The 25,699-nt window shown below is 57.4% G+C and overlaps 1 protein-coding gene across 1 annotated transcript in view; it reads right to left on the bottom strand.

The window, feature by feature from the left end:
• NHERF2 (NHERF family PDZ scaffold protein 2) overlaps positions 1-25,699 on the bottom strand; it is a 40,527-nt gene that overhangs the window by 3,479 nt on the left and 11,349 nt on the right. Inside the window, exons 3-6 of the mRNA XM_056337691.1 lie at positions 9,601-9,777; positions 5,904-6,057; positions 3,322-3,365; positions 2,630-2,692 (exon numbers count right to left, since the gene is read on the bottom strand). Coding sequence (XP_056193666.1) covers positions 2,630-2,692; positions 3,322-3,365; positions 5,904-6,057; positions 9,601-9,777 — 438 coding nt within the window. The remainder of the gene's footprint in view (positions 1-2,629; positions 2,693-3,321; positions 3,366-5,903; positions 6,058-9,600; positions 9,778-25,699) is intronic.

Raw genomic sequence — 25,699 nt, 5'->3', positions numbered from 1 at the left:
AAATAATCAACTTTCCTTTCTAAAGTCACTGCCAGTGCCGCGATGTGCCCTCAACCAGAACCCCCCCGGTGCTCCTCCACTAACCCCAACCCTCCTGCTCCTGCAGCCGGTGAAGGGGCCACCACGTCCTCGGGTACAATGAACGTCCTAGCCAAAATGCCTTTACCTCGCTGCACCCCTGCTGGGGCCGGAGCCAGCACTGGGTCTCCAAGCCCCTCAAACCCCACCGGTCTGGGAAGCACCATCCCTGCGGGGACGCGGCTCATCAGAGCTGGTTTCAGCAGGCAGCACGCTCCGTAGCGGGCTCAATCTAAAGCTCCTGCTTGACTGATGGCACCTGTGCCGAGGCTTTGCCAGCGCCTGGTCGGGGTGCCAGGCAGGGCAGAGGGGGTTGCCCCAGGAGCCGGGCTTGGGGAGAGGCGGCTGCACCTCAGAGCTGCACGGCCACGCTCCACAAGCACCGCACTCACGTCTGTAGTGGGCAAACATACAGAATCATGACCTTCAATTTAAGGAAACATTTTAAAGCCCGCCTGCGGCACCGCTGCCCTACCATGCATGCGGAACTCCAAAATCATGATTTCGCAGACCCTGCTGATAACCATGGGCCGGTCTTCCACCAGCGCGGCAAGATGATGGCTCCAGCTTTGCTCTGACTTAATGAACACAAACTGAAGGGGGTGGTGGCTTGAATAAGCACACCAGGCTGTGAGCTGGGAGCACGGCCACCTTGCCATCCCCTGGGACTCTGGTTGCTAGTGCAAAGGTGGGACAGTGATCCCTGAAACAGCCCAAAGGTGACTCCATGGGAGGAGCTGCTGTGCTTGGGCACCAGGACACAGCCTGATTTTCCAAAGGCAGAAGCCACTGGATCAGCACATGTATTATTTAATGCTCAGAGAGAAACAGAGATGCCAGACTGCAGGCGTTTGGCCACAGCTCTGGGACGCAGCTGGTGTTCGAGATGTTTTAGAGGCTCTGGGAGCTCAGAGGAGGCTGCGTGAGCACTTGCTGCCGTCAGGCTCCTGCTCCCAGCCGTCTCGGGGCAGGGGGCAGTACCAGCACCAAGAACCGGCAGGGACACCTCACCCCCCCCAGGGTCCCTGCACAGAGACATTCCCCTACTTTTAGCAGAATCTCATGCTAAGGATACATTTTTAAGTGCTTTGGAAAGCTCCTACTTATTATTTCAAGAAAAAGAAAAAAACTCTGCTAAATTAATAACACTGAGGGAATACCAATCCATGCCTTGTGTTTTATTTTGGTCGCTTGCTCGCCTTGCACAGTGAGGTCTGCCTCTTCTCTGGCCCTTCGCTGCAGCTTTCAGCCAGGTTCCACCAGCAAAACAGCCCCAGCCCTGTGGCCACCAAACCCACACTCCTCCCAGCTTGAGCAGCTCCTTTAAACACCAATAAATTCACCGTGCTCCAAGCGAAAAGCAGCTTGGCTTTTTTAAATTTTAGCCTGCCTTGTTCCTGTTAGCAGCACTTGAACCTCACAGCTCAGCTCCTCCTGGCTTCCCAGCCTAGCCTCCTGCCCTGTAGCTAGTCAGTACAATTACACTGAAGATCCACAACTCTTGTAGACATCCTTTCATCTTACACCTCCTTTCAAACTATTAGAGCATGAGTCACTGCCCGACAAAGTGCCAATTAACTTGTTGCCGTTACCCATTGACGTTCTGGGCTGCCCCGGGCTGCCTGGCTTGGGGCAGCACCATCTCCTCCCCGAGGTCACGATGCCTGAAGGGATGAGCACGGAGCATGCGTGAGTGCTCCCAGAGCCGGGACAGAGCAGCATCCGCACCCTCGCAAACCCCATCTGTTAATATATGGGACATCTGCTGCTGCTGGCCAAGGCCACGCGACGCCACGAGCTTGGCTGTCCCCTGGGCAAAGGGGGGAAAGGACATCCCTGTGGCAGCAGCTCATGGCACCTGTGCCGAGGCTTTGCCAGCGCCTGGTCGGGGTGCCAGGCAGGGCAGAGGGGGTTGCCCCAGGAGCCGGGCTCGGGGAGAGGCGGCTGCACCTCAGAGCTGCACGGCCACGCTCCACAAGCACCGCGCTCACGTCTGTAGTGGGCAAACATACAGAATCATGACCTTCAATTTAAGGAAACACTTTAAAGCCCGCCTGCGGCACCGCTGCCCTACCACGCATGCGGAACTCCAAAATCATGATTTCACAGACCCTGCTGATAACCATGGGCGGGTCTTCCACCAGCGCGGCAAGATGATGGCTCCAGCTTTGCTCTGACTTAATGAACACAAACTGAAGGGGCTGGTGGCTTGAATAAGCACACCAGGCTGTGAGCTGGGGGCACGGCCACCTTGCATCCCCCCGAGGGTCCCAAGCCCTGGACCAGCTGCCTGGAGGAGTTACAGAGCCATCCCAGCAGCGTGGCCACCTCTGTGTTGGAACCAGGAGCTGCTGACAGCTCACAGCTCCGTTTCGTGCACATCTACAGTGCAAGGGATGAAAGCAAACTCCGGATTTTTGTTTGCTGGATGGATACAAGGGTACTCAAGTCTGAGAGCCGAAACTGAAAATGCACCGTTACATGGTGCCATAAGGCAGGCATGTACCTACAGCAGTATGTAAAAGGGAGGGGGGACATCTGGGGGTTTTACCTCTGATTCCTTCCCAGGACTCTGAAGGTCGCTGTGAGATGAAGACGTGGATCCTCCATTCAGCTAGTGGAAGTGAACATGTTAGTTCCATTTGCACAAAGACAGAATTAGAAAAAAAATAAAAAGCTAAGCAGAAAAATGCTCAGTCCTGGTGGGGATGGACATCCCAGCTGCCCTGCCAGGCAGAGAGCAATGCCTGGCTTGTCCTGGGACAGGAACAGAGCCTGGAGAGGGGGGTCCTGCTGAAGGGACCCTGCACACACATGTGCCCACGCACATGCATGCACACATGGGAGCTCCCTGGGATTTGCTGGCAGAGCCACTCTCTCCCACCAGGCAGAGCGCAGTCCCTGTCCTGCCAGCGCCTCCCCACTCCATCACAGGGGACAGTGATGATTAAATGGGGCTGAAACCAGCCTTGTTCAACCCCTACATTAAATCTGCAGCAGGAAGCAACTGAAATCAGCCAGCAGCAGTTAAGCTGAGATAAAGGAGCCTTGGGGACATCAGGAGCATCCCTCTGCTCTGCAGGCTGGCAAGTCATTCTGACAGGCTCGTGTGTCACTGGAAGGAGCCAGGGAAAGCTGGCACGCCAGGAGCCTGGCCTCTCACCCCTGATCCCTCTTGCTCACTCCAAAACCCAGCTGCCCCAGTATGCTGCCCAGCCACCCCTGGAGCAGGCAAGTACTCACCTGAGTCTGTGCGGATCCGTTTGTCATGGGCTGAGGCACCACACCTATGGACCACACAGGGAAAACACGTGGTAAACACACTCAGCTGGGATTGCTGCCCTTGGGTCCCAGGCAAGGCATCCCTCAGCATCGCCCACCCGGCCGTGCCGAGCCTGCCTTCTCCCCTGCCCGCCCCACCAGCTCAGTGTGTCCTGTCTCTTGCCTTTGCCCTGTGCTGCTTCCCAGCCCAGGCAGAAGCCTGCCCGTCCCCCTTCCTCCCCCTTCCAGAACCAAATTCTTCCCAATATCCCTGATTTCACCCTGTTTTCATCAGAAGAAAACACCTTCCAGGAAGAGAGCCAAGCCACCTTTTTCTATAAGCACTAACTTCAGCGCACTCCCATTTGTTTTGACTGTTTAGTGATTTTTCTTCAGAAGCTGTTTAATCAGAAATCTTAAATAACAACCCAATGTTTTTCACAGAAAGCAGCATCTTGTTGGTGTCACAACTGTGTGGCAACCTCCTCGCTCCCCAGGTACGCTCGCATCTTTTTTGCTCACTTTTGACGATTTGTACTACTAATATTCCACACGATGGCAAATTCTACGCAGATAAGCTACCAGTCACCACGATCAAGCCATTGCTAATGGCATTACCACATCTCATCCGTCCCAGGCTAACAGATGTGTTAACTGTGACAGGATTAATAACTGAATTATGTCGAGCACGAATGCTTCTCAGGGCAAAGCCCTCGCTCTGTGCATCTCTCCGGCAGAAGACAATGATGTGGATGCACGTTGCTGCGTAACCCGAAATCCAGCAAAGCAGGCACGGCGCAGGGTGCCAAGCACAGCCTGCACCCACACGAACGCCGGGCGGCTCACGGAGCCACCAGCCTGCCCGCACAACCTACAGACCCTGCTGGGCTTTCCAAAGGACCCACGTGGGGGCTGCACCAGTGCGAGCTGCAGGGATTCCTTGTGCCAATCACGGCACCTTTGTGTTTAAGAAAAATAAAGCCAAATCATAATTTTGAGAGTGTGCTGGTGCAAAAGCCTCAGTTAGGGTGTCGGGATCCTGGAGTGTTTTACCATACCGCATGTCAGACTTGTGTTTACAGGACGACAGGCTCTGAGCAACAGTCATCAGAAGGAAGTCAGCTCGCAGCAGAAATGATACTAAAGCTTCTGGCATCATAAGAAGCTAAAAGATAATGTTATTAAAACGAGAAGCAAGCTTCAAGTCACAAGCAATATTAAAATGGACCTGGACTTTAAAAAAAAAAGTGATTTCAAAATTTGGCATGTCTGGAAATACTTTCATATTTCCTTAATTCTGAGAAGCACCCAGCTCTTAAAATACACTCATTGGCTAAAACACTGGGGTGCTTAGGATCAGCTGTAAGACTTCGAACATGTCAGCTTGAGGTCAAAGCAGTTTGATTAAAGAGTGCAATTATTATTTCCTCTTATCCTGCCAACAAGAGAATTCACCAGAGCACCGTGTCACCAACACACGTACTGTCACCAGCCAGGCAGTCCCAGTCCCTGATCTCTGACAAATGCGTCAAGGTGGCAGCGAGAGCCGCAGGGCCAAGGCGGGGGCTCGAGCACCCCCCGCACCCCCCGCAGTGGCCCTAGCTGCGTCCCCACCCCAGGGAACAAGGGCTCCTTTATGGCTCCTGCCAGCAGACAGCTCTCGCCCCAGCTCCTCCTCGAACCCATGCAGAGCATCTGACACCGCTTTCGCCCCGTGCGCTCCGGCATTGTCTGACCCATTTCTTTGGATAAATCTCCCCATTGAGCATCCGAGGGAGCGGGAGCGCGGATCAGATAAGGAACAGCTGTATTGGGAAACAGAGCTCCCCATTCAGCCGGGGCAGGACAGGCTGGGAGCGCCCCGCTCCCTCCCCACCCGGGAGCTGCAGCACAACAGGTTGGGGAGCGGACGGGCAGCTTTCTCTGCCAGGTTTCAGCAGCGAGGGAAGTATTTCCCACAACAGCCACCCTTCTGATCGCTGTGGCGTAAAACCCTTCCCCTTGCATGCACACAGTGTTTGCTCTGGTATGTCTCGATGCACCCTCAGGCTCCTTCACCCCCAGGCTCCTTCGCCAGAGCAAACAGCAATGGGGGATTTATGGCACTCTCCCTCCCCAGATCCCAGCTCAGCCCCCCGGGCAGACCGCTCTGCTCACCTGGACCCTGGGGGTCCCCGGGCTCTGACACCAGGCACCCCCTCTCCCAGGGGGCGGGTGGCCACCGAGGGGCTGGCAGCATTGCCAGAGAGGCTTCCCAGCCCCAGCCAGATGGGCCGGTCCCATCTGAGCATCCCTCACGGAGCACGCAGCTCCCCCCAAATCCCACCACCCTCTACCTTGGCAGCAAGTTCCTAAGTTAATTATTCACCGTGTAAAAATAACCAATTGGGTTTTGGCTAGCTTAGGAAGTATTCTCACTATTTATAAATAGCTGGGTGGTGCTCAGGAAACTACCAAGGGATGAGACAGAAGGGAAACATGACTCCCTCGCTTCTGAAATCCCACCCATGCCACGGTGAGTCATGGGAATAGCATAGGGTCACCCAGGGAAAGCAAGGTCTCACCTTTGGTGTGCTCCTCTGTGGGGGTCACCCCCAGCTTCTTAAAGTAATCATCCGTTTCGGGGTCCACCACCAGCAGCCTGGCTTCGTTCTCCCTGGACTTAATGTGGGACACCACCTCCGAGTGCCGCAAGCCTTCCACATTTATGCCGTTCACCTGCAAAGCAACAGCATCAGAGCCCAAGTCTGTGGCCCCTGCTGCAGAGATGCTAGTCCCAGCCCACAGACTCCCAAGCAGCCTCCTCATCCCCTAATGCAGGGGTCCTCAAACTACGGCCCACGGGCTGGATACGGCCCCCCAGGGTCCTCAATCCAGCCCCCAGTATTTACAGAACCCCCCCGCCAGGGGCTGGGGGGGGAAACGAAGCAGCCGCAGATGACCTCCTGCCCCTTCATCCGCGCGCCGGCCCCCCGGTTAAAAAGTTTGAGCACCCCTGCCCTAAGGGATGGGATTTTCCATTTTTTAATCTCCATTGAGACGACAGGAAGGCTACAGGTTTTTTCCTTCCCCCTCTCAAGCCAGCCATGGCCTCCTACTGCCCCCCCCAGCCTACTCTGTGCCTTTGTGCCCAAGCATCCTCCGTGTTACTGCACACCTCTGCCCGAGCATCCTCCGTGTTACTGCACACCTCTGCCCGAGCATCCCACACATGTCCATTGGGGATCAAAGTCCCCAGGCTCTGCCACCACCTGAACCACCCAGGTCCTGCCAGAACACTCCCGCTCCGGCTGCCCTCTGCAGCCATTCCGGCCTTCACCTTGGATGTGCCCCAGGTATCTCAGGATGCTGCAACCATGCACACAGGCAGTGGCCTGGGTGCCACCAGTGCATCCTGCTCCCCGTCCCCGCCCAGGCGACTGCGGCATCACCACACCATCGTTCATCCCTCCGTGATGGAAAGCTGTGGATTTCCCATGCCCCCAGTGCATGAATCCCCACACCTGCCACATGGATTCATTTCTCCCTTCCCTGCATGCGAGCCAGGACCTACCCAAGGAACGTGATCTCACGCTGCCAATCGCTCCCTGCAGCGAGGGGACAATCATGATTTCAAGGCATTATTCACAGCGGGGAACAACTCGTCCTTTGTCCCGCAGGGGAAGGTCTCTGCACCGCCCAGACCCTCAATGCTGGACCCGCTTTTGTGTGACAAACTCTTTTCAGTGCTCCAGCCCATCTCTGGCAAAACTCAACCCACCCTCCGCTGCCCACCCTGCCTTCGGCATCTGAAGGTGCCTGCCCGCAGCACAGTGCGGCAATGTGCTAATTCAGCCTGGACTGGGAAGGGCAGAGGGTGCTGGTGATGCAGAGACCACCGGGAGCGGCACAGCCTCCTCCTCTTAAAAACAGCTATTCCATTCCTACAGCCTTCTGAAACAAATCAAAGACTTGAGAAATCCGCCTAGCACAGAAATGCCTTCGTTAGGAGAAGCGGACAGCACATTTTGTTTATTTTCCTAAGCCACACAGAACGCTGTAACTGCATGTTACACGCCTGCTCTCCTGCAGGGCCATGGCTGTCCAGGTTCACCAGCATCAACACATTTTTATTCCTCCTCCGCCTGCAGACAGACAGCTGCCTTCTCCCGTGCCAGACCCTGAAGCGAAGAGCACACCGATGCCAGAGCTGGGGACTGAGCCCGGGAGTGGGGTGACCCCAGCCCAGCCCCTTCCCTGGGCGCTGAGCTACACCAGGGTGGCACTGCCCCAGCAGCACCCAGCACGCTGCCACCAGTCCCAGCAAAGTGGGACAACGAACGAGGCTGGTCCTGGCCCAGCCCGGACCCTCTCATGGCAAAGTCACAGCTGCTTCGAGGCACGGATGAGCAGCACAGCTCCTCTGGGTCGTGCCGAGGCTGTCGGGGGGGCTGAAGACTAGCAGGAGGGTCTCCAGCCCTGTGAGAGCCTCGGCACGACCCAGGGGAACTGGCTGCTCATCCTCATCTCAACAGGACAAGGCAGGTGAACGCTGCAGAGCCTGAGCTGGGCCAGCTCCAAACTTCGGGCTCCCCATTGCATTTGGAACGCCTAAACAGAAATGTGGGGCAGAAGCAGGTCCTGAGGGCCAGGACACAGCTGCAAGGGTCGGGATGGAAAGGGAACCCCCTTCCCCAGGCTTTGCATCTCCCTCTGGCTGCCAGCAACCTCAGCTACTGGCTGGTAACCCTGCTCCATCCTCCTGCCGCTCCCGATCACCCTGGTCCATGCCCAGTGCTCACCCCGGTTGAGCTCGGCCAGGCAGCACAGGGCTGCTCTCCCACCACCCCGGCACAGGGCTGGGGGGCATCAAATATTTATCAAAGCCCCAAAGAGCCGGTACGGAGGGGATTGGGTTTCCAAGCTCACCAGCTCACCCCTCGCCGCTTTGTGTGTGCCAGGCACTCTGCCAAGCACCAATAAATAAATAACACAACCCTCGCCGCGACACCGCGCTGCCAGGAGCCGCCGCCACCGGCACCCCGCTCCCAGCGCCATGCTGCTCCCACCATTAAACTTTCAGGTGCTGGGAAGAGGCAGCAGCTCCCACCGGCTGCAGAACAGTTATTCACAGGGCTAGAAAGCAGGCGAGTGCTTTGGTCTTAGTACTTCCCCAACTTGCCCAGGACACCAGTGCTTTCTGCCAGGAGCACGAGCCCCATTCCCCCTCTGTGCCAGCAGCGAGGGCCACGGCTGGGTCCCCGCGGGAGGGTCTTGGGGTTCACCCTCCCAGGGAAGGGCCACGCATCACCCCAAGCAGGGGACATCCACTGCTCCTGCAGTGAAAGGGGTGATGGTGGCCATGCCTGAGGCACCGGCCGCTGGATCAGCCCCTGCCTGTCCCTCTGCCCCAGGCATGGGCAGCTCTGGACCGGGGAGCCTCGTTCTTCAGGAAAAACATGACACAAACAAGCCAAGGGAGGGTGATTTCCAGCCCCACCAAAACTTGTGTTGTCCAGCACTCGGCAACCAGGAAGATACTTCCAAGAGCAATTTCCCCCTCGCTATCTTCCGCAGTTTTGTGTCATAAAACCTCTGCAAAGCCTTTTCCAGCCGCCTGCCCGAGTGCATCAGCTCAGCCAGGCAGCACCGCTCTGCCCGTGGCAGGACGCAGACCGGAGGGTGGCTGGGCAGGGGGCCACCCCCTCCCGAGCACCGGCGGTGGGATGGGTCCCACATGTCCCCATGACCCCTTCGCTGCAGTGGGCAGATCCAGCTCCAGCACCAAGTGCCATCAGGCTATGCCACCGACTGCGGGGCTCACTGTGCTGCAGCAGGGACATGGGCACCCACCAAGCACCCAACCTGTCCCTGGAATCCCGCTGCCACCCCTGAGCCATCCAGACGGGTGCAGGGGCAGCAGCTCGCCTGCTCTGACCCTCCTCTGTGCCCGCAGCATCCAGATTTCAGTGCTGGCAAGTGCCTGCGCTGAACGAGCTGCGGAAGGGCCACAAAGCCCCTGCTTAAGCACCCGCACGGGTCTTACAGATTACAGAGGAATCCAGAGGGGGGATCTGATGGAAAAAGTCATGGGACAGGGCGCTGTTTTGGCTTCAGGCTTCCCAAGGGTCCCATCCCTTCTGCCACCCCTCTTCCCACCTGCCAGAGGGGAACAGGACCCAGCTGGGCAGGATTGAACACCCCTGCGCGGCACACACCGAGGGAAGCCCGAGGGCAGGGAGGTGCTGAGCCCCCGGAGGTGCTGAGCCCTCGTGCCGTTACCTCCACCAGCCGGTCCTGGGGCCGCAGCCCCGACCTGGAGGCCGGCGAGTCAGGGTCAACCGAGCGGATGAACTGCCCCGGCCGGGACTTCTCGCTGTGCAGGTTGAAGCCGTAGCCATTGGGGCCTTTCTTCAGGTGGCAGAGACGTGGGCACAGCTCCTTCTGTCCGTTTAAATCCTGAAGAACAGAGGAGGGGTTGGGGGGAGAGAAAACACAGTCGTTAATTTATAGGTTTGGGTTTGCTCTGAAGCAGATGCAATCGTAAATAAAGCTACCAAGGAAGCACCGTATCTGCGCCCTGTCCTCCCAGTCCCCTGAACGGGGACAGGTTAACAAATGGATTTCCTCTCATTGAGTCTATTTTAGAAAATCAATTGTCCAAAACCATTCCAGAAAAATTAAAACAAAACAAAAAGTGCATTTCCTTCGCCAGAAGCAGCCCAGACAAAGTCCACCCAGACGCCCAGAGCCCCCTGGCAGCAGCCAAGCCCCGCAGCCCCCAGCAGAGGAACGCAACCTGGGGGCCCAGGCACGGCACACCAGTTCACCCAGGCACTGGATTAACCTTAGCTATTTATTTAAGGCAGCGCCGTGCCCTCGGTCCTGGTGACATCAGCATCACCCGCAGCTACAATCACCTCCCAGCGGAGAGGCTCTGGGGACCAGGGCGACGGACCCCACTGCTGCCAGCTCCCTGCAGCACGGGAAGGCTGAGCTTGGCATAGGACAAATGGTTCAGGAGCATGTAAGGAGTTTAGTGCTTTCCCCCCACAGCCCTTGGCAGATGCTTTACGGCTCCTCAGGAGCAACAAACACCAGTTTTTCTCTGGGTCTGCGCGAGCCATTACGCTCCCTTGGATGCTGCTCTCCCCACCAGCCCACGGACCGAGCAGCACCAGCTCACAGCACAGCACCACGTCCCCGGTGAAAGCCACTTCAGAGATACAGTTTTCATTTTCATCTGTGGTTTAAGGAGAGCCATCCCCTGTGGCTGAGTTTTAATCTTTCATTAAAAGAAATGCTGCACCGCTCCCCTCCTGCTAACAGACCATATTTTTTTCAGATCACATTTACAGTGAAATCTCTTACAGCCTTTCATTTCAAATTAAAAACCCAGGCAGCAATTTCCTCCACGTTCCTCTCTCAGCCAAAAGGCACTGCGGAACACCAAACCTGCACCCCCACCTCCTGCCACGTGCCCAGAGATGTCCTCCCTCCTCCCGCAGCTCCAGGCTCCTACACGCCATGCTGGCACTACCCGTGCCAACAGCTCCTTGCACTGGCAGCACCTTGGGCTTCTTTCTGCAAAATACCTTCAATAATGCTTAATTTTTTTTTTTTTTTGCTTTAATTGCTTAAAATGTTGCTCCCTCTCCAGGAAGGGTGGCAGAAGCTGAGGGCACCCGTGCCCGATGCCCAGGAGATGATGCCTGGCCACCACCAACGTGAGGGACCCCACGGGTGGTGATGCCAAGTGGCTCCAGCTGCACATGGACCCTGCATGGCAAGAGCCAAACCAGCCAAAGGACGTTTCCCGCTGCCACCGTGGAGCCGGACTACCCGCAGGTCCCTGCGTGCCCCGGTGACACAGGGAATAACTGTTTGCAATGACACGAGGCGATTTTTGGCCACTGAGAGTCACGGGGGGGGGAAAATATGGAGGGCAGCCAAGAGCTGAATGGATTCGCCAGCACTCGCTGATGCCCCAGCTGCCTCGGGGACAGCGGTGACCCACAGCTGGGGTCAGTGCCTAATGCCCAGCACAGGCACAAGCTGATTACCGGGCAGCCGGGCACTGCTGGCGAGCTGCCGGCTCCTGCTGCTGGGACCGCCACGGCTAAGTCACTTCGGGGGCTGATCCCATCTCCTTCATCCTCTCGAAGAAGGGATTTTCTGGAGGAGCACCAGGTGGGGACACACAGAGCGGTCACCCCCCATGCTGAGGAACAACTCTGCCACATTGCCCCTTCGGCACAGCCACGGAGCCAGTGGCTGCCAACGGGGATGGAGGGAGCAGCCCTGCAGGCCCCTTCCCTGCTGGGGGCACCGCACTAATACAAATGGCAAAACACGACTGATGTTGCTCAGCACGTGTCCCTGTCCCCAGCTGGGTCCCCCACTTTGCAGAACTCAGGGCCAGAACATCGCCCCTCAACCTGCGCTGAGCATGGGCACCTTTGGCCATGCAGATGTCCCCAAGCCCAGGTGATGCTGCTGGCAGGGGACAGGGGCCACAGGGCAGCCGCAGGGAGCAGATGACCAGAGATAAACCCAAATAATCCCAGCAGGAAACACCCGCTTCGTGCTGCAGGGAGCACGTGTCCCCGTGCCGCAATCTGTGACCGCCCAGCAAGCAGGGGATCCGGACCCCTGCCCTCTCCCCCAGCACCAACTGCCTCTTGCAGGTTTTAATGCAACAGGGAGAGACCTGGGGTGGGGGTGAGACCCGGGGACAGGGTGAGGGGAGGCAGAAACCCACCACGACTGCTTCACTGCGGGGACAAACTCCCCCTCACCCCATCCCGCACTCGCTCCAGCTCGGTGGGATGCAAATAGATCTCCCAGCATTGCTCTTAGGGAATACCCGGGATGGTGGGTTCCCAGTGGGCTGGAGGAGGTCAGGGGATGACCCTGGCGTGACTGCAGCCCCCACCCCCTGTGGCCCTTCGTTGGGAACACAAATGCAAAAAAAAAAAAAACCACCTTTCTGCCCCATCACTTCAGGCTGTATTTTTGCAAACCGCCTCCTCCTGTTCTCTGCAACCTGCTTCCCCACACAGAGCTCATCCGAATGCAGCCCCTGCAGGGCCAGCCTGACCCCCCCGCGGGCCCCCAGCCCCACCGAGCCCCATAGCAGGGAGGTGAGAGCAAAGCCCCCCCCAGGGCCAAGCAGCAGCAGCACTTGGCAAGCCCTGGCCAAAGCAAGAGCTGGAGCTGCACTCACCTGCACCCGCCGCTCCCCCTGCGCCCGCTGCTCCTGACTGTGCCCACTGCACCCACCGCGCCCACCGCTGCCGCCTGCACAGGCGCACACTGCCTGCGCTCTCCCACACCGAGCAATGACATCGGTCCCAGACCCTGGAGGCAAAAAGCAGGGGGAGTTTTGTAGCTGCCATGCCCAGAGGGAACGGAGGTGGATGGGGACTACAGGACCGGCTTGATCAGTTCAATCCTAGCATCTGGGAAGAAACAGAGATGTGGGGTGACCAGTGCTTGCTGGACGCCAGGTCAGAGCTGCCTGCAATGGCTGCTCTAGCCCAGGAGAGACACCCCGGGCACCCCGACTCCTCGGAGCCACAGCACCAACATCCTCAAAAAGTGCCTGCAAACAAGGGCCATCAGCAGATATCGGGGTGTGCCTGGGTCAGCTGCAAACCGCACCTGAACCCTTACAGAGATTAACTCGGCCATGCAGGTGTGTTTATAAAAAGAAAAAAGCACAGAGGGAGCGGCAGGAAAACCCTTACCAACTGCTCAGGCTGCAGCTGAGCCTGCAGGGTGCACAGATGCTACCCGGGCAAGTTGTAGGGGGAAAGAGACCCCCAGGCACCTGTCTGGGGAGATGCTCTTGGCATCGACACCTCAACGCACAGATCAGTTCTTCGAAGGGGGAAAAAAAAAAATAAAAATCATCCGTGCAAAATCCACTGATCAACAAAACCCAGCTCCTGCCAGAACGGGCCAAGGCTCCCAAAGTGCCTCTGGTACCTGCCCAGCCGCAGCCAGGACCAGCCCCGCGCCCGTGCCCCCTCCCTCCCCAGACTCAGCACGCCTGTGGTTTTCCCATGGCCCCGGCGCAGCCGGTTCACCCTATCTGCAAACATTTCCAGCTTGCCTCCGAGCTCTCCAAAAACCGAAGAAAACAGGAAATGATTCAACTGGCCGAAGAGGGTCGGATCTGCGCGACCTTAAAGGATGCCGGGGGCTCTGCGCAGCCAGGGAAAGGGGGCACGTCTCGCAAGCAGAGGGGAACATGTCTGGAATCACCTATTCGGGCTTAAAAAGGACCTTTTGAAACCATTTTCCTCTTGCTCCATTTTTACAGGGTCAGAGTGCCAGCAGCCGTGTGGAAGCACTGAGGAAACGCTGCGCTGCAGCTGCCGTCCCAGCACGGGGATCCCGGGGCTCAGCACTTCAGGGGATCCCTCGGGATCACCATGAAATCAAATTACTCAGTAAATAAACTACACAGGGGGAAGCTTCATCTGCAGGATCTCTGTGGCTGCGAGGGCAGTAATCGGTGCCGCGTCCTATGCAGGCTTCCTCTGCTTTCACCACAAAATCCTGAATTCGAGGTTCTTAACTGAAATGAATTCAAGATCTTAGTTTAAAAAAAAAAAAAAATTATGAAAAAAAAAAGCCAATTCAGCATCTGTTCTGAGCAGAAATCCTTGGGCAAAACTGCTTATCCTCCCGCAGAGATGATCCGGGGGTTTTGCTGGGCTCTTAAACCTCCCGACTAACGCAATCCTTGGCCACTAGGAAAAAAGAGGTCTTAGACCACAACTCTGCAAAGCCCCTTTCTGGGATTAAGCAAACACAGGCGCTCCCCTCACCTCACCCAGAGCCGAGCACATGCTCAAACACTTTGCACTTATGTGCGCTGTTGACACGGAGCTGCTGCCTCTCTTGCCAGCTCTGCTATTTATTTTCTTTTCGACCGGTGCCAACGTTTCCCTGGTTGTGTTCTGGGAAGATATTTCCAAAGCTCCCGGGGGGATTGTGCCTTTGTGAAACCCAAGCGCTGTGACCAAGCGTTCCCTGTAAGAGTGGCACGTTATCTGGGCTCCCCAGAAACCCACCACTCGCCCCTGCAGAAACGCTTCGGCATTGCTCCGGAGGAGGCTTCGCCACCCTTGCACATACAAAGAACATAAAAGCTGATTTGGATAAGTCAGATTCGCACCTATACTAGAAAGCAACAAAAATCACCTGTATTTTTTGTCTGTTTGCATGCAAAAAAAATTGCAAAACTAAGCCGATTTTTTTTTCTAGGAATCCAGCAATTTCACAAACTGGACTAAGCAGCAATGGCATGTCGTACCCCACCTACAGGCATCGCTGCCTATACCCACCCGCAGGTATGTGCGTGCAGATAAATGCTGCTCAGACAATAAGCTGCATTGCCACACCACCTCCGGAGCTGCCGCTTGAGGCAAATCATCATTTTAGGATAAAAGTTTCGGAAACACTGTTCAAGCTGGTCCATTTAACAATGCACAAACAAGACATTAAATAACAATTAAACACTTTCAATAAAAAAGAAACAAAACAAAAAGAAAAAAACCTGCTTGGGTGTTGCCAGCTCTCTCAATCTCATTACAAATCTTGCAGCATCTAAATTTTTTACCCCTTAGAGTTTCCAGAGCTGCTGCTGGGTGCTGGGGTCCCCTGAGGACACCCCCCAGCTGACTGGGTTGTCACGGCACAGGCTTCGTGCCACCTTCATGCAGGTCCCTGCAGTGACCGGGACCATTCCCATTTCGTACGCCTGTATGTTTCAGGCACACTCCACCATGGAGCCGCTATCAGAAATGTCAGCAACTCTGATTAACGAGGAGTTTCCATGCAATTAATTAGTGTGTGCCAACCTCCATGCAAGCAGGATCCACTCACAGAAGCACCAAACCGCCGGCACTTTGCTCTTCTCTGTTCCCTGAAACAAACTTGCCTCCTGGATTTTGAGGGGCAACAGAGCAGCCCCCCATGCCCCGCTGCCCAAGCAAAACCCAACTGCCCCTAGAAAAGCCCTTCAGAGGCGTCAGAGACCCACTTGTGTCACCCTGACCCAATCCCAAGCTCCAGCTCTGGGACGGGGCTGTCCCTGTGCTCCCCCCAGCCTGGACCCACCACCTTCCCCGAAAGGCACAAACTCACAGAACTGACCTGCGACCCCGAACCACCCCCCGCAGCCTGCCTTTGAGCAGGAGCGGGGATGAAAAGGGCTTTTCAAAGACCTCTGCCACGCAGGCAGCACATGCTTTTGAGCAGGAGCATGGATGCTGCAGGCTGCACGATACAAACTTACCAGCAGCCCAGCCCAGCCGGCGCAGGTCTCTCCGCACCCAGGATGCTTGCAGCCAGCAGCGGCCAGACCCCAGGACCATCTCCAGCCCCCCTGCCCCACAGCTCCTCATGCTGCACAGGCAAACGCACACCCTGTGACAGGCTAAAACACCTGGAAAAGTCACGCTTCAGGGGCTTATTCCAGGAAAAACACAGCAGTGCCAGTGCTGTATCAGTGTGGACACCTGGCTCTCCCAGGTCCTCCAGGACACGACGAGGAGGAAGAGGAGGACAACCAAGCACACGCACACACGCACGGACTAGACTAAGCAGCCAAGGCTGTGTCGGTACCATCTGCTGGGGGAGCCCAGGGGGTCCTGGCACACCGAGGGACAGGGCAGCTCCTGCAGACCGGCACGCCAAAGCCACGATGCTGCTGGGCACCTCAGCAAGGGGAGGTGCCCCCGGAATGCCCTCCAAGGCTGAAGGGATGCTCTCGCCACAGCCGGGAAGCACGCGATGCACCACTGCAGCATCCCATGGCAGCACCACAATGGGAGTGGGAGCTCCAGCCCCGCTCGTCCCCTCAGAACGGGGATTTGCTCAAACCGAGCTGAGCTCATCCGCCGCGGGCGTCACGGCTGCCTTGGCCCCGTCGCAGCATATAATCACCGGAGATCAGGGCTCGCCACCTAATCAGGTCAATCCTGCCTGGGACCACCTCACCCACCGCACTCAGCACCCACCAGCGCTATCAGGGTTGCTCCCAGCACCAGCCCCAGCCCCCCGCAGCACAGCCTGGTGGGCTTCGCCATTTCCTGGGGGCAGCCAAAGCAGCTCTAATTGCTGCTGTTGGGAATTGCACCGCCTGGATGCAATCCCGGCTCCGGATCACCCTGCAACAGGTCCAGCCTTTCCGCCTCTGCTCGGTGGAGCTGGAGAAAACGCAGGCAGGAGCATTCCTGCCTAATTTACATTGTTAACATATTTTCTTTTAAGTCAGCTCCCGTGGCGTTTCCTCTCCTTTCGCATGTGGTTTTGGTCAGAAAACGGCTCCTTTGCTCGCCTGCTCCCTGCAAAGCAAACCTCTGCTGGCCAGGGCTGGAGGACACAGGGCTCCTGTCCTGCCCTGAGGCCACCTTGGGATGCACACATGTCGGGGGGACGAGGGACACTGCTCAGGGCCTCCGTGTCCATCCCCACTGCCTCACCTCCAGCTGGGATCTCTCCATCCCCTGCAGGCAGCAGGCAGGGAGGGATGCACGGCCACCTTTGGGGGTTGTGGAGGAGAAGGGCAGCTCCAGCAGCGCAGGATCCTGACCGAAACCCAAACACCGGCAGGCAGAGCAGCGCGGGGCAATGCTGGGAGCCAGGAGGGAGCCAAGCCAGGGGGATAAACCCATGGAGAAAGGGGACCCAGGGCTGCAGCACAGCCAGAACAAGGGGCCCGTTTACACCCACCCTGACACGGGCACCCTTCCTTGGCAGTACTGGTTATACTGGCAGCTGAGCTGAGCCGCGGGCAAGCTTTAATTGCTACTATTATTACTACAATTTTGTTGGAAGTTCAAAGGCTGCTGCCTTTGCTCAGCTTGCACTTAACTTTAAGCAGATGCTTATCGCCCTGAAGGGCAGGGGGGTCCTCACATCCCTGACTTGAAAACCCAGAAGAAACCATCTTTCACGCTACAAAGATGAGGAAAGCTGGGAGAAGCGGGAGCCCTCGCCGTGACTGCCGGCAGTGCCCGTAGCCCTGCTTGCCATGAGAACGAGGGAGGCTTTGGGCTTGCGCCATGGCCAGGAGCAGGATTACTGCTCCATTCACTGCCGTGCCAGGGATCCGCAGCCTGCTATGGTGGGGCTGGTTTTCATTCCCCTTCCCCCAGGAATGACTCAAATTTTCCCATTAAAGCAGCACCAGAAAGGGGGCTATTGTAGCCCTGCATCCCCTGGGGCCAGGGGGACCTCGGTGACACTTTGTGGGGGACAGACTGGGCTGATGGCAAACCTCAAAGGAGCCTCCAAGCTCAGGCAGAAAGTGGGAGCACCGGCCAGCACCGCTGCGAGGGGGGAGGCAGAGGACCCCCAGGTCTGTGCCATGGGGCAAGGACAGAGCAGCTCTCCCACCATCCCCACCACTGAGAAAAGCAGAGTGAGGATGCTCCCGCAGCCTCCCAACCTCCGCATGGTCCTCAGCACCACGCTGGGATGCTGCGGCTGCCCACATGCTGCAGGGAAGGGCTGGGGGGCTCCCTCCCTCCCCGGCCGCCCACGTTTCACCCGGCTCCGTCCCCCAGCTCAGAGTCAGCCAGCGCCGAATCGGCTCAAACTCCAGATGTTGGTGAAATGTTATAAATAAAGGAGGGGGAAGGGGAGACGGGGCTGGTGGGACGTCAGACCCACCGAAACACAAGCAGATGTTCCCCTTCCCTGCGGGGGTCCGCAGCTGGGGCTGGGGAGAAGGGTGGCAGCTCCAGCACCCAGAGGGTCCCCTGGCTGGCGAGACCCACCCCCACACCTACAGAAGGGAAATAATTCGCAGGTTTTCCACCAGCCAGTCCAGGAATAAAACCTCATGCAGGCCCAGCTCAGTAAACAACCTGCTTCCATTTTTATACAGCCACAACCCTAATTGCCACCTGCCCTGTCAGCCGCGGAGGTGTTTTGGCTCCAACACCAGTGGTCAAAGCAGAAAAATCTTGCTTCCTTCTTCCAACATAGACCCAACAGCCGGACCGACACCAGCTCTTAAAGCCCTTTGCTTCACAGCATCTCCTGGGCAACAGCAGCTGCCACCTCCACATGCCAGCAGAAAGTTTTGGGTGCTCCATGGGGACTGTGGCAGTGCCCATGGCAATCGCTGCCCCGAGAGAAAAGCAGGGGCTCAAACACACTAAGTTGCCACAAAACAGCTCTTGGCAGAGCCTGTGATCACCCTGAAACATGCAATTATCTTAAATATCACCGGGAGGAGAAGGGGGTGCTGCAGGTTCCTGACGGTGCTGGCACAAGCGGTGCCACTGTCCCTCGCCTGTGTCAAAGCTTCGTGTTGCCACCGACCCGAACTGCCGGGCACCTCGCCTGCTCGCACAGGCTGCCAGCTCCAACTCCAGGTCTGGGCTTTTGTAGCTTATTTAAATTGCTTCTATTATTCAAATTGCTCCAATTATTTAAATTGCTCCAGCTGGGTTTGAGTGATAGAAGAATCGAAAAAAAAAATTATTATTTTTTTAAAGGGCAGAAGACATTGAGATTGGTGCTGTTCTCCCCAACAGCTGCAGCACTGCTCCCTCAGCATCCTCACACCAGCCCAGGGGGCTGCACCAGCATGCATGCCCAGCACCCTCTGGATGTGTCCTGCTGCTTTCTCTGCCAACACGCAGCACAAGGAGGTGAGCGAGGATGGCAGGCGAGCCAGGAGACAGCCAAGCGATTCCAATTAGCAGTGGAAAGCATCCAGCCGTGGGTACTCAGCAGGACCCATGGCCAAGTTTCAGCTGATATGGTAATTTGGATATTTTCAGTGAGTTTCCAGCCCCTGCCGGGGCCACTAGAGCAGACAGGAGCATGGAGTCGGGGGCTGGCTGTGCCAGCTGAGGTGACACCAGGTCCCTGCTCTGCCCTCGGTCGCAGCCCCCACGAGGAGGAGGATTAGCCGGGCAATGGAAACCCTGTGCCCACAGGGCAGCTCCTTCCAGCTGCGGAGGGGACGGATGATCCCGGACAGCCACCGAGCCTGGCAGAAACTCGCTGCTCCCAGGGCCACTTGCCCTGAGCCCTGCAGCGGTTTCAGACCCGGCAGAGGGGACAGTGTGGCTCGCCACTGGTGACCCGCAGCCCTTCCCAGGGCAATGCAAAAGCAATCAGAAAAAAATTCATGAGGTCCTTTGCTGTCCCCTGGCACCGCTTCTTACCACTCTTGCGCTCACCCTGAGCTGTGCACCCAGCTCCCCCAGCCCGTGCACCCCAACCTGGTCCCTTCCAGGCACTATGGCATGCAAACCCCGCAGAGAGCAGGGCGGCTGTGCCAGCACCATGCCGCAGAGCCGGACCTCGGCCACGGTCCCAGACACGACAAAAGGTTATTATCCCGAGGAACTGCCGGGCAGGAGAAAACAAGAGCAGGAAGGATGTGAAGGGTGGGGGAGGACGCCTGATCTCCAGCCCACGGTGACAGTGCCTGCCAGGCTGGGCTGCCCAGAGGGAGAGCACAGCTCCCACCTCCCCCGGGCACCCTGCACCGCACGGCGTGATGGAAAAAGCATTTCACTAACAGCCTCCCACCAGTGTTCCACCTTTAAGCAACTTGCTGCCAAATAAGTAAGAGCTTGACCTTACTGCTGATGCCCTAAGGCAAGGGGGTAAGCCTGGATTTGCCCCACTCCAAAATCCCCGGCGCTGGGCCACAGCTCCGGCTGTGGCATTACGGAAATCCCTGAGCACAAAGAGGCCTCTCAGGAGAAGGGCTGCGGCCAGGGCCACGTCCTGGAGAGGACCACACATCCCCAGCTGGCACAGCCCCGGGCGAGGGTCCCCAGCTGGCTGCTGCAGGATGCCAGCCTGGTCCAGCTCTGCTGAGTCCGTCTGGTCCCCCCAGCAACGATGCCTCCAGCCGAGCTGTCCCTGCCATTCCTCGGCAATCCCACAGCTGCAGAATTTCTCAGCCACAAGCCATGAGAAGCAGCTTCCCCCCCACCCCCCCACCCCGTTTGCTGGCGTTTGAGCCGACTCAGACAGCGAAGGCACTCGCGCTCTCCCTCCGGGCAGGGCTGGAGCCAGAAACAGCAGCACAGGCTTGGCTGGGAGCAGGGAGCAGCTGGCCCAGCCCAGGGAGAGACAGGGAGGGAGGATGGAGGAGACCGAAACCGCCACGTGCACGTGTTTTCTTTAAGAGACAACTTTTCCAGCATGATCTGCCAAGGGAACACACGGCCAGGATACCGGCAAGCTCCCCTGCTCCAGAGGGATCGGCTCTGGGACAACGTGGGATGGCAACGTGGGTCCTGGCAAGCTGGGATTTGTCCAAGGGGAGAAACACAGGATCTCCATTCAAAGGGATCTTGCCAGATCCAGCGGGATCTGCTTTCCGGAGGGGAGGAGGGAAAGGAGGCAAGGAGCATCAGTCACTCTGTGCAGGGCTTGAACCACAGCCTGAGCTGCTGGAACAGGGGGGAAAAGTCCTTCCCACGCTCACCACGGGCCTCCTGGGCAAGGGGAGGGATGGCCGCGAGCAGTGGGAAGGCAGAGGGAGATGCTGGGAATGAGCCTCCCTGATGGCACGGTGCTCCCCCTGCACAGGGACCGTACCGAGCTCGTGGCCCCCAGGGCACAGACTGCCCCACTGCCACCCATGAGGGCAGGTCTCCACGTCCCCAGCACTGCTCCAAGGACAGGCGACGGATCCCAAAGGGAGCCTCCAGCACAGGGCAGAGCCCGAAGCACATCCCGCACCCAAGCGCGCGTTCGCTCGCAGCCAGAGGCTCCGGCCAGAGCCGCACACCATAAAACTGCTGACCACGTTGTATCAGCCTACCCTTTGGAATCCTCCACTTCTTGCTGAGGCCAAGCCTTGAGCAATCACCAAATCATTCATTAATGCTGGCCCCATCCGTTGCCTTTAATAACCACCCCCGGGTCATTAGCAGGAATCCAGTCATACAAGCTTTGCGCTCCCACGGCGACCAGCTTGGCACCACGGATGCAGAGGGAAATCCCCCTCGAGACAGTGGGGGCTCCTGTGGGCTGTGGGACATGCCAGGGAGCACGAGGGGCTCGTGCAATGCCCCAGGCACGGCGGGGAGCACCGCTGCCTCCGCAGAGAACACCCCCCACCCTGCCACAGGCAGGGCGCTCTCAGACACACACCCAGGGAAGGAAAGATATTTTCCCAAGGGTTGAGGTGGCTCCGGCTCTTAACCCCTGGCTCTCACCCGGCGGGCTGCACAGCCACACCGCAGCACACATGCCAGGCTGGGGTCACCATCACAGGACCACACAGCAAACCCCATGTTCCACAGCATCCTGCCCGCTGCCAACCACAGCCCACGGGGGTCAGCACCAGCCTGCTCAAACCCACTGAGACTTGCCCCAAAAAGCCTGATTTTGGGGGACAGGGCTCAGTCTGCAGCATGTCAATAGCAAGCCACAGCCCTGCAGAAAGCCAGCTGTTAGGTGGGATGTCTAACACGGGATGGGGAAGCCTGTGTTGTGCACAGCTCATGGTCCTCCCCCCGAGCCCCCGCAGCTTCCCCTGGCCGCAGAGGAAGAGGTCATAGGTGCTATATTTAGACTTGCAGAGCCCAATGAAGCACGTGCAGGGCAGGAGACGGATCGCACAAGCCATCATAGTGGCCCTTTGGGGTGAGCTTTGCCCCCTGCTCCACCACCAAGCCCACCTCGTGCCCAAGCTGCACCGAGGGGTGTGACGGACACTGGGCAGGAGCTGGCACAGCCCCCGCAGGTGCTGCAGCTCTGCAGAACGCACCGCACGCTCGCCATGCAGCTCCCACCGCTGCAGAGCGGCTGCCACGGCTGTCCCCAGCGAGGGGACACATCTGCACCTCCCCAGCATGGCCCCTGCCCGGGCAGGGGGAGAACAGGCACTGCTCTGTGAGTGCCGGCGAGCGCTGGGACCAGGGAAGTTCAATAGTTTACTACCAATATTTGTCTTGGCCGGGCAGCACGGCTTGCTGGAGGAAGCAGGGCAGGGGGAGGGCTCCAAACATCCTCTGCATTCCTTATAACGAAAGTAAAGCCAGCGCTGTGGCACTTGTGCTTGGGGTTAACCAAATGTAAGGCCTTTTGTATTTAAAAATCCTGCAATAAAATATCCAGGGGTACAACTTTCCAAAAAGTGGGAGTGAGGGGCCTCGGTCATCCCCCTCCTCCCAAAAATTCCCAGCCCAAAGCTTTTGCACAAAAGCTGCCCACAGAGCTGATGTGGACACAGCACCCAAGCCCTCAGCTCTGCCTGCAGCTCTCCTTCCCCTCCCCTCCACCAACCCTCCTTCCACAGTCACCACTGCAAAATGCACCAGCTCCATCCTACAACACTGCTGGAAAACACGGGATCAAACTGAGATCTGACGCAATCGTGGAACATCAGTGCTCATTCACTCAGCCCACTCCACCACGACGCTCAGCTCCATAAACTACATGTTTTAAACGCAGCCCCTTGCAAATGAGAAGACCACAGAAGATGCCCCTTGCTTGCCAAATTCTGCAGGGAGCTAAGCACCCTCCTGGCCACTGCTCCCTGGGTGAGGGGCTGGTTATCTCCAGCTGGGGGCAGCCGAACAGCCCCTCTGTGCTGGGGCAGATAAGTAGGTTGGGAGGCGGCTCTGCCAAAGGCCTGCGCAGCGGTGGGGGGTCCAGGACAAAGCGTGTGTCCGAAGCAGCACGGGAGGACCTGTGGCGATAACCCCCACAGCCAGTGCCAGGCTCCGGCTGCTCCCGCTGATAAACCCTGGCGAAGGCGGGTGCGCGGCGTCAGGCAGGCTCCGGTGCTGGCTGCAGGGTGCTGAGCACGCTGTGGTCCGTGCCCACGGGAAAGGCTGAAAAGGACCAGAAAGCTACAGGAAAAGTGGCTGCTCCGGGAACAGCCCCGGCACGATGCTCGCAATGCAGAGATGGATCTGGGTGCCCAGCAAAACCCAGCAGCTGCTTCAAGGAGCAGCACGAGGCAGTTTATCTCCCCACATTCAGGCTGCCCCAAGCACCTCTCCAGCACAACGTGGGGTCTCCCGTGCACCCCATCCCCAGGGCAGACCCAGGCCCTGATGCCAGTGAGCGCCCTGCGCTCATTAACAGCTGCCAGACAAGAGCAGGGAATTCTTCCAGGCAAAGCAGACTATTCACCCCTCTTAGAACTAATTAGGGCTTGTCTTAATTAAATCCTGCTAACCATGCACAACCCCAGGGCCAGAATTAACTGATTTACCTGGGATGGCCTTTGGCCGCTCACGAGGGACTGCTAGCCCGGCACGAGCCAGCCAGCCCAGCACCGGCCACGGTGGCTGTGGATATGGCAAGGCAGGAGCCATCAGGGCTTGGGAAGAGCCACTGGAGACCTGCCCCATGGCAGAGCATCGCTCCCCGCGGGATGCCAGTCAGCCCCATCCCCAAGGGCTGCAGGAGGAGCTGCTGGAGCACACCCAGATGAGTGCTCAGCCCGCCGAGGCAGGAGTGCAGGGATTAGCCCTCCCGCCACCTTTTGTGCTGCTAGTTTCTTTAACGGGATTAGTCCCTGTAAATCCGTAAGAGGGTTTAATCACATAATGCCTTGGGTGAGCGGCAGGGCTCTTGCGGGGCTACGCACTGGTGAGCCCCACCGATGGAGGGGACCAGGACTGCGATCAGACACCAGCTCCCAGCCCCACTCCTTCCCCCAGCATCCCTGGCTGCAGGGCAGCGCGCGGGATGGCTCGGTGCCAGGGCTGGAGACCCCTCCGAGGGAACGACCCCCTGCAAGGAGTCAGAGCCCAAGCGCCCTCAAAGCAGCCCCGCACACTACTGCTGCATCGGTGCCTATAGGGAATCATCTTTCTTACCTTCCCCTCTCTCATAAAGCTACTTTTCAGTTCGGCTTTCACAGACTCACCACTAACGGACGTTTATTACCTACTTGTTTTACCCGGTAACAAACTCTTGCAAGGCTTTAGTGGGAAAAAGAGAGACATTTAGCCAACAAAATCCAGTTACAGTTTAATAAATGTATGCAGCAGTGGAACCAAAAATGTATGCAGCAGTGGAACCAAAACACTCAGGAGTCCAGGCAAAAGCTGTAATGAAATCAAATTACAATACGCCAGAAATAATTATGTTGACAACTTGGGTTTTAATTTCTTATTTATAGAGACTTATGGATCTATGAGAAACCCTTTGCTGATTATGAGCTTAATTTTCTCTCTCTCATATCCCAATCTGGAGTCTCACAAGACCACTGCTTGTAAGATGTCCATACCTAGAGATACCCAGCCAAGGACTGGGAGCCCAAACCAGCTCAGTGCAGACGTTACTTTACACACCGAGCTCTCCTGTAGCGCTGGGTGCATCACCACCTCAGTCTCCCAGACCAAAGGGCAGGAATGAAGCAGACAGGCAACACCACAGCCATCGCATCTCGCCTGCACACTTAGGGCTGCCAGCAGCAAAGGGATGTTGCCTTATGGATTTAAAGTCTTACGGATTAAAAGCAGCTCTTCCAAACCTTGTTTGGAAGTCAGGTGTGCCTGGCCGGTGGCTGGAAGCCCAGCTCCCTCCGGCCCAGGAACACGTGCTGTAAGTCAGCATACAGAGAGCATCTTTGCTCCATGTTTCCATTCCCCATTCTGCCCTGGGTAGAAGCAGCCCCGTGCCTGGCAGGGTGGGCAGGAGGAGGTGGGATTCACCCAGACCCACAGCATCACCAAGTCCGGGATCAAACTCCCCGGGAGATGTTTTATCCAACCACACTGCACAGTGGCACCAGAGACAGCCCTGGAGGAACAGCTGGAAACGTGCAGCATGTCCCCTCCTCCACAACTCATTTGGGTCTTGGGAATAAAGAATCCAAAAAACCAAACAAACCAAACCCATAATGTTTTAAGGTTTCCCTCACCATGACAGGACACGAGCCCAACCAGCCCAGAGAAACACCAAGTGACAGAGCAAAGTCACAGCAGAGGCTCTGTGCAGCTGCCAGGGCACATGCAGAAGGCCCCAATTCTGCCAGAAGATTTTTTAATTTATTTAAAACCATTTAATATTTTTTAACTATAGAACAGACCCATTAGACAGCTGGCGAGCAGCCCACTTGCAAGCGGGGCTGTTATTAAAGCAAGCTGCTCAAGTGCATCCCTGCAAGCAGAGGGGGCCGGGACTGGCTGTGCCAGAACAAGCTGCATTTTGAACGGCTCCCATTTAATATCAGTTTTCAAATCATTTTGAGGAAAAGCTTTTGATTACTCGAGGATGCAGAAGGGAACGTCACCGGCTGGACCACACGCAGCATCCCTTGGTACCAGCAGTGTCACCGCTCTGCCGCCAGGCAAGGGGGCTGGGATGCAAACACACACCCCCACTCCTTTCCCCTCCTAGGGAGGTGGAGGGTCCC

The sequence above is a fragment of the Falco biarmicus genome, chromosome 4, assembly GCF_023638135.1.
Source record: "Falco biarmicus isolate bFalBia1 chromosome 4, bFalBia1.pri, whole genome shotgun sequence".
NCBI lineage: Eukaryota > Metazoa > Chordata > Aves > Falconiformes > Falconidae > Falco > Falco biarmicus.
The sequence above is the reverse complement of the archived record's forward strand: the minus strand, read 5'-3'. Positions and strand labels throughout refer to the sequence as shown.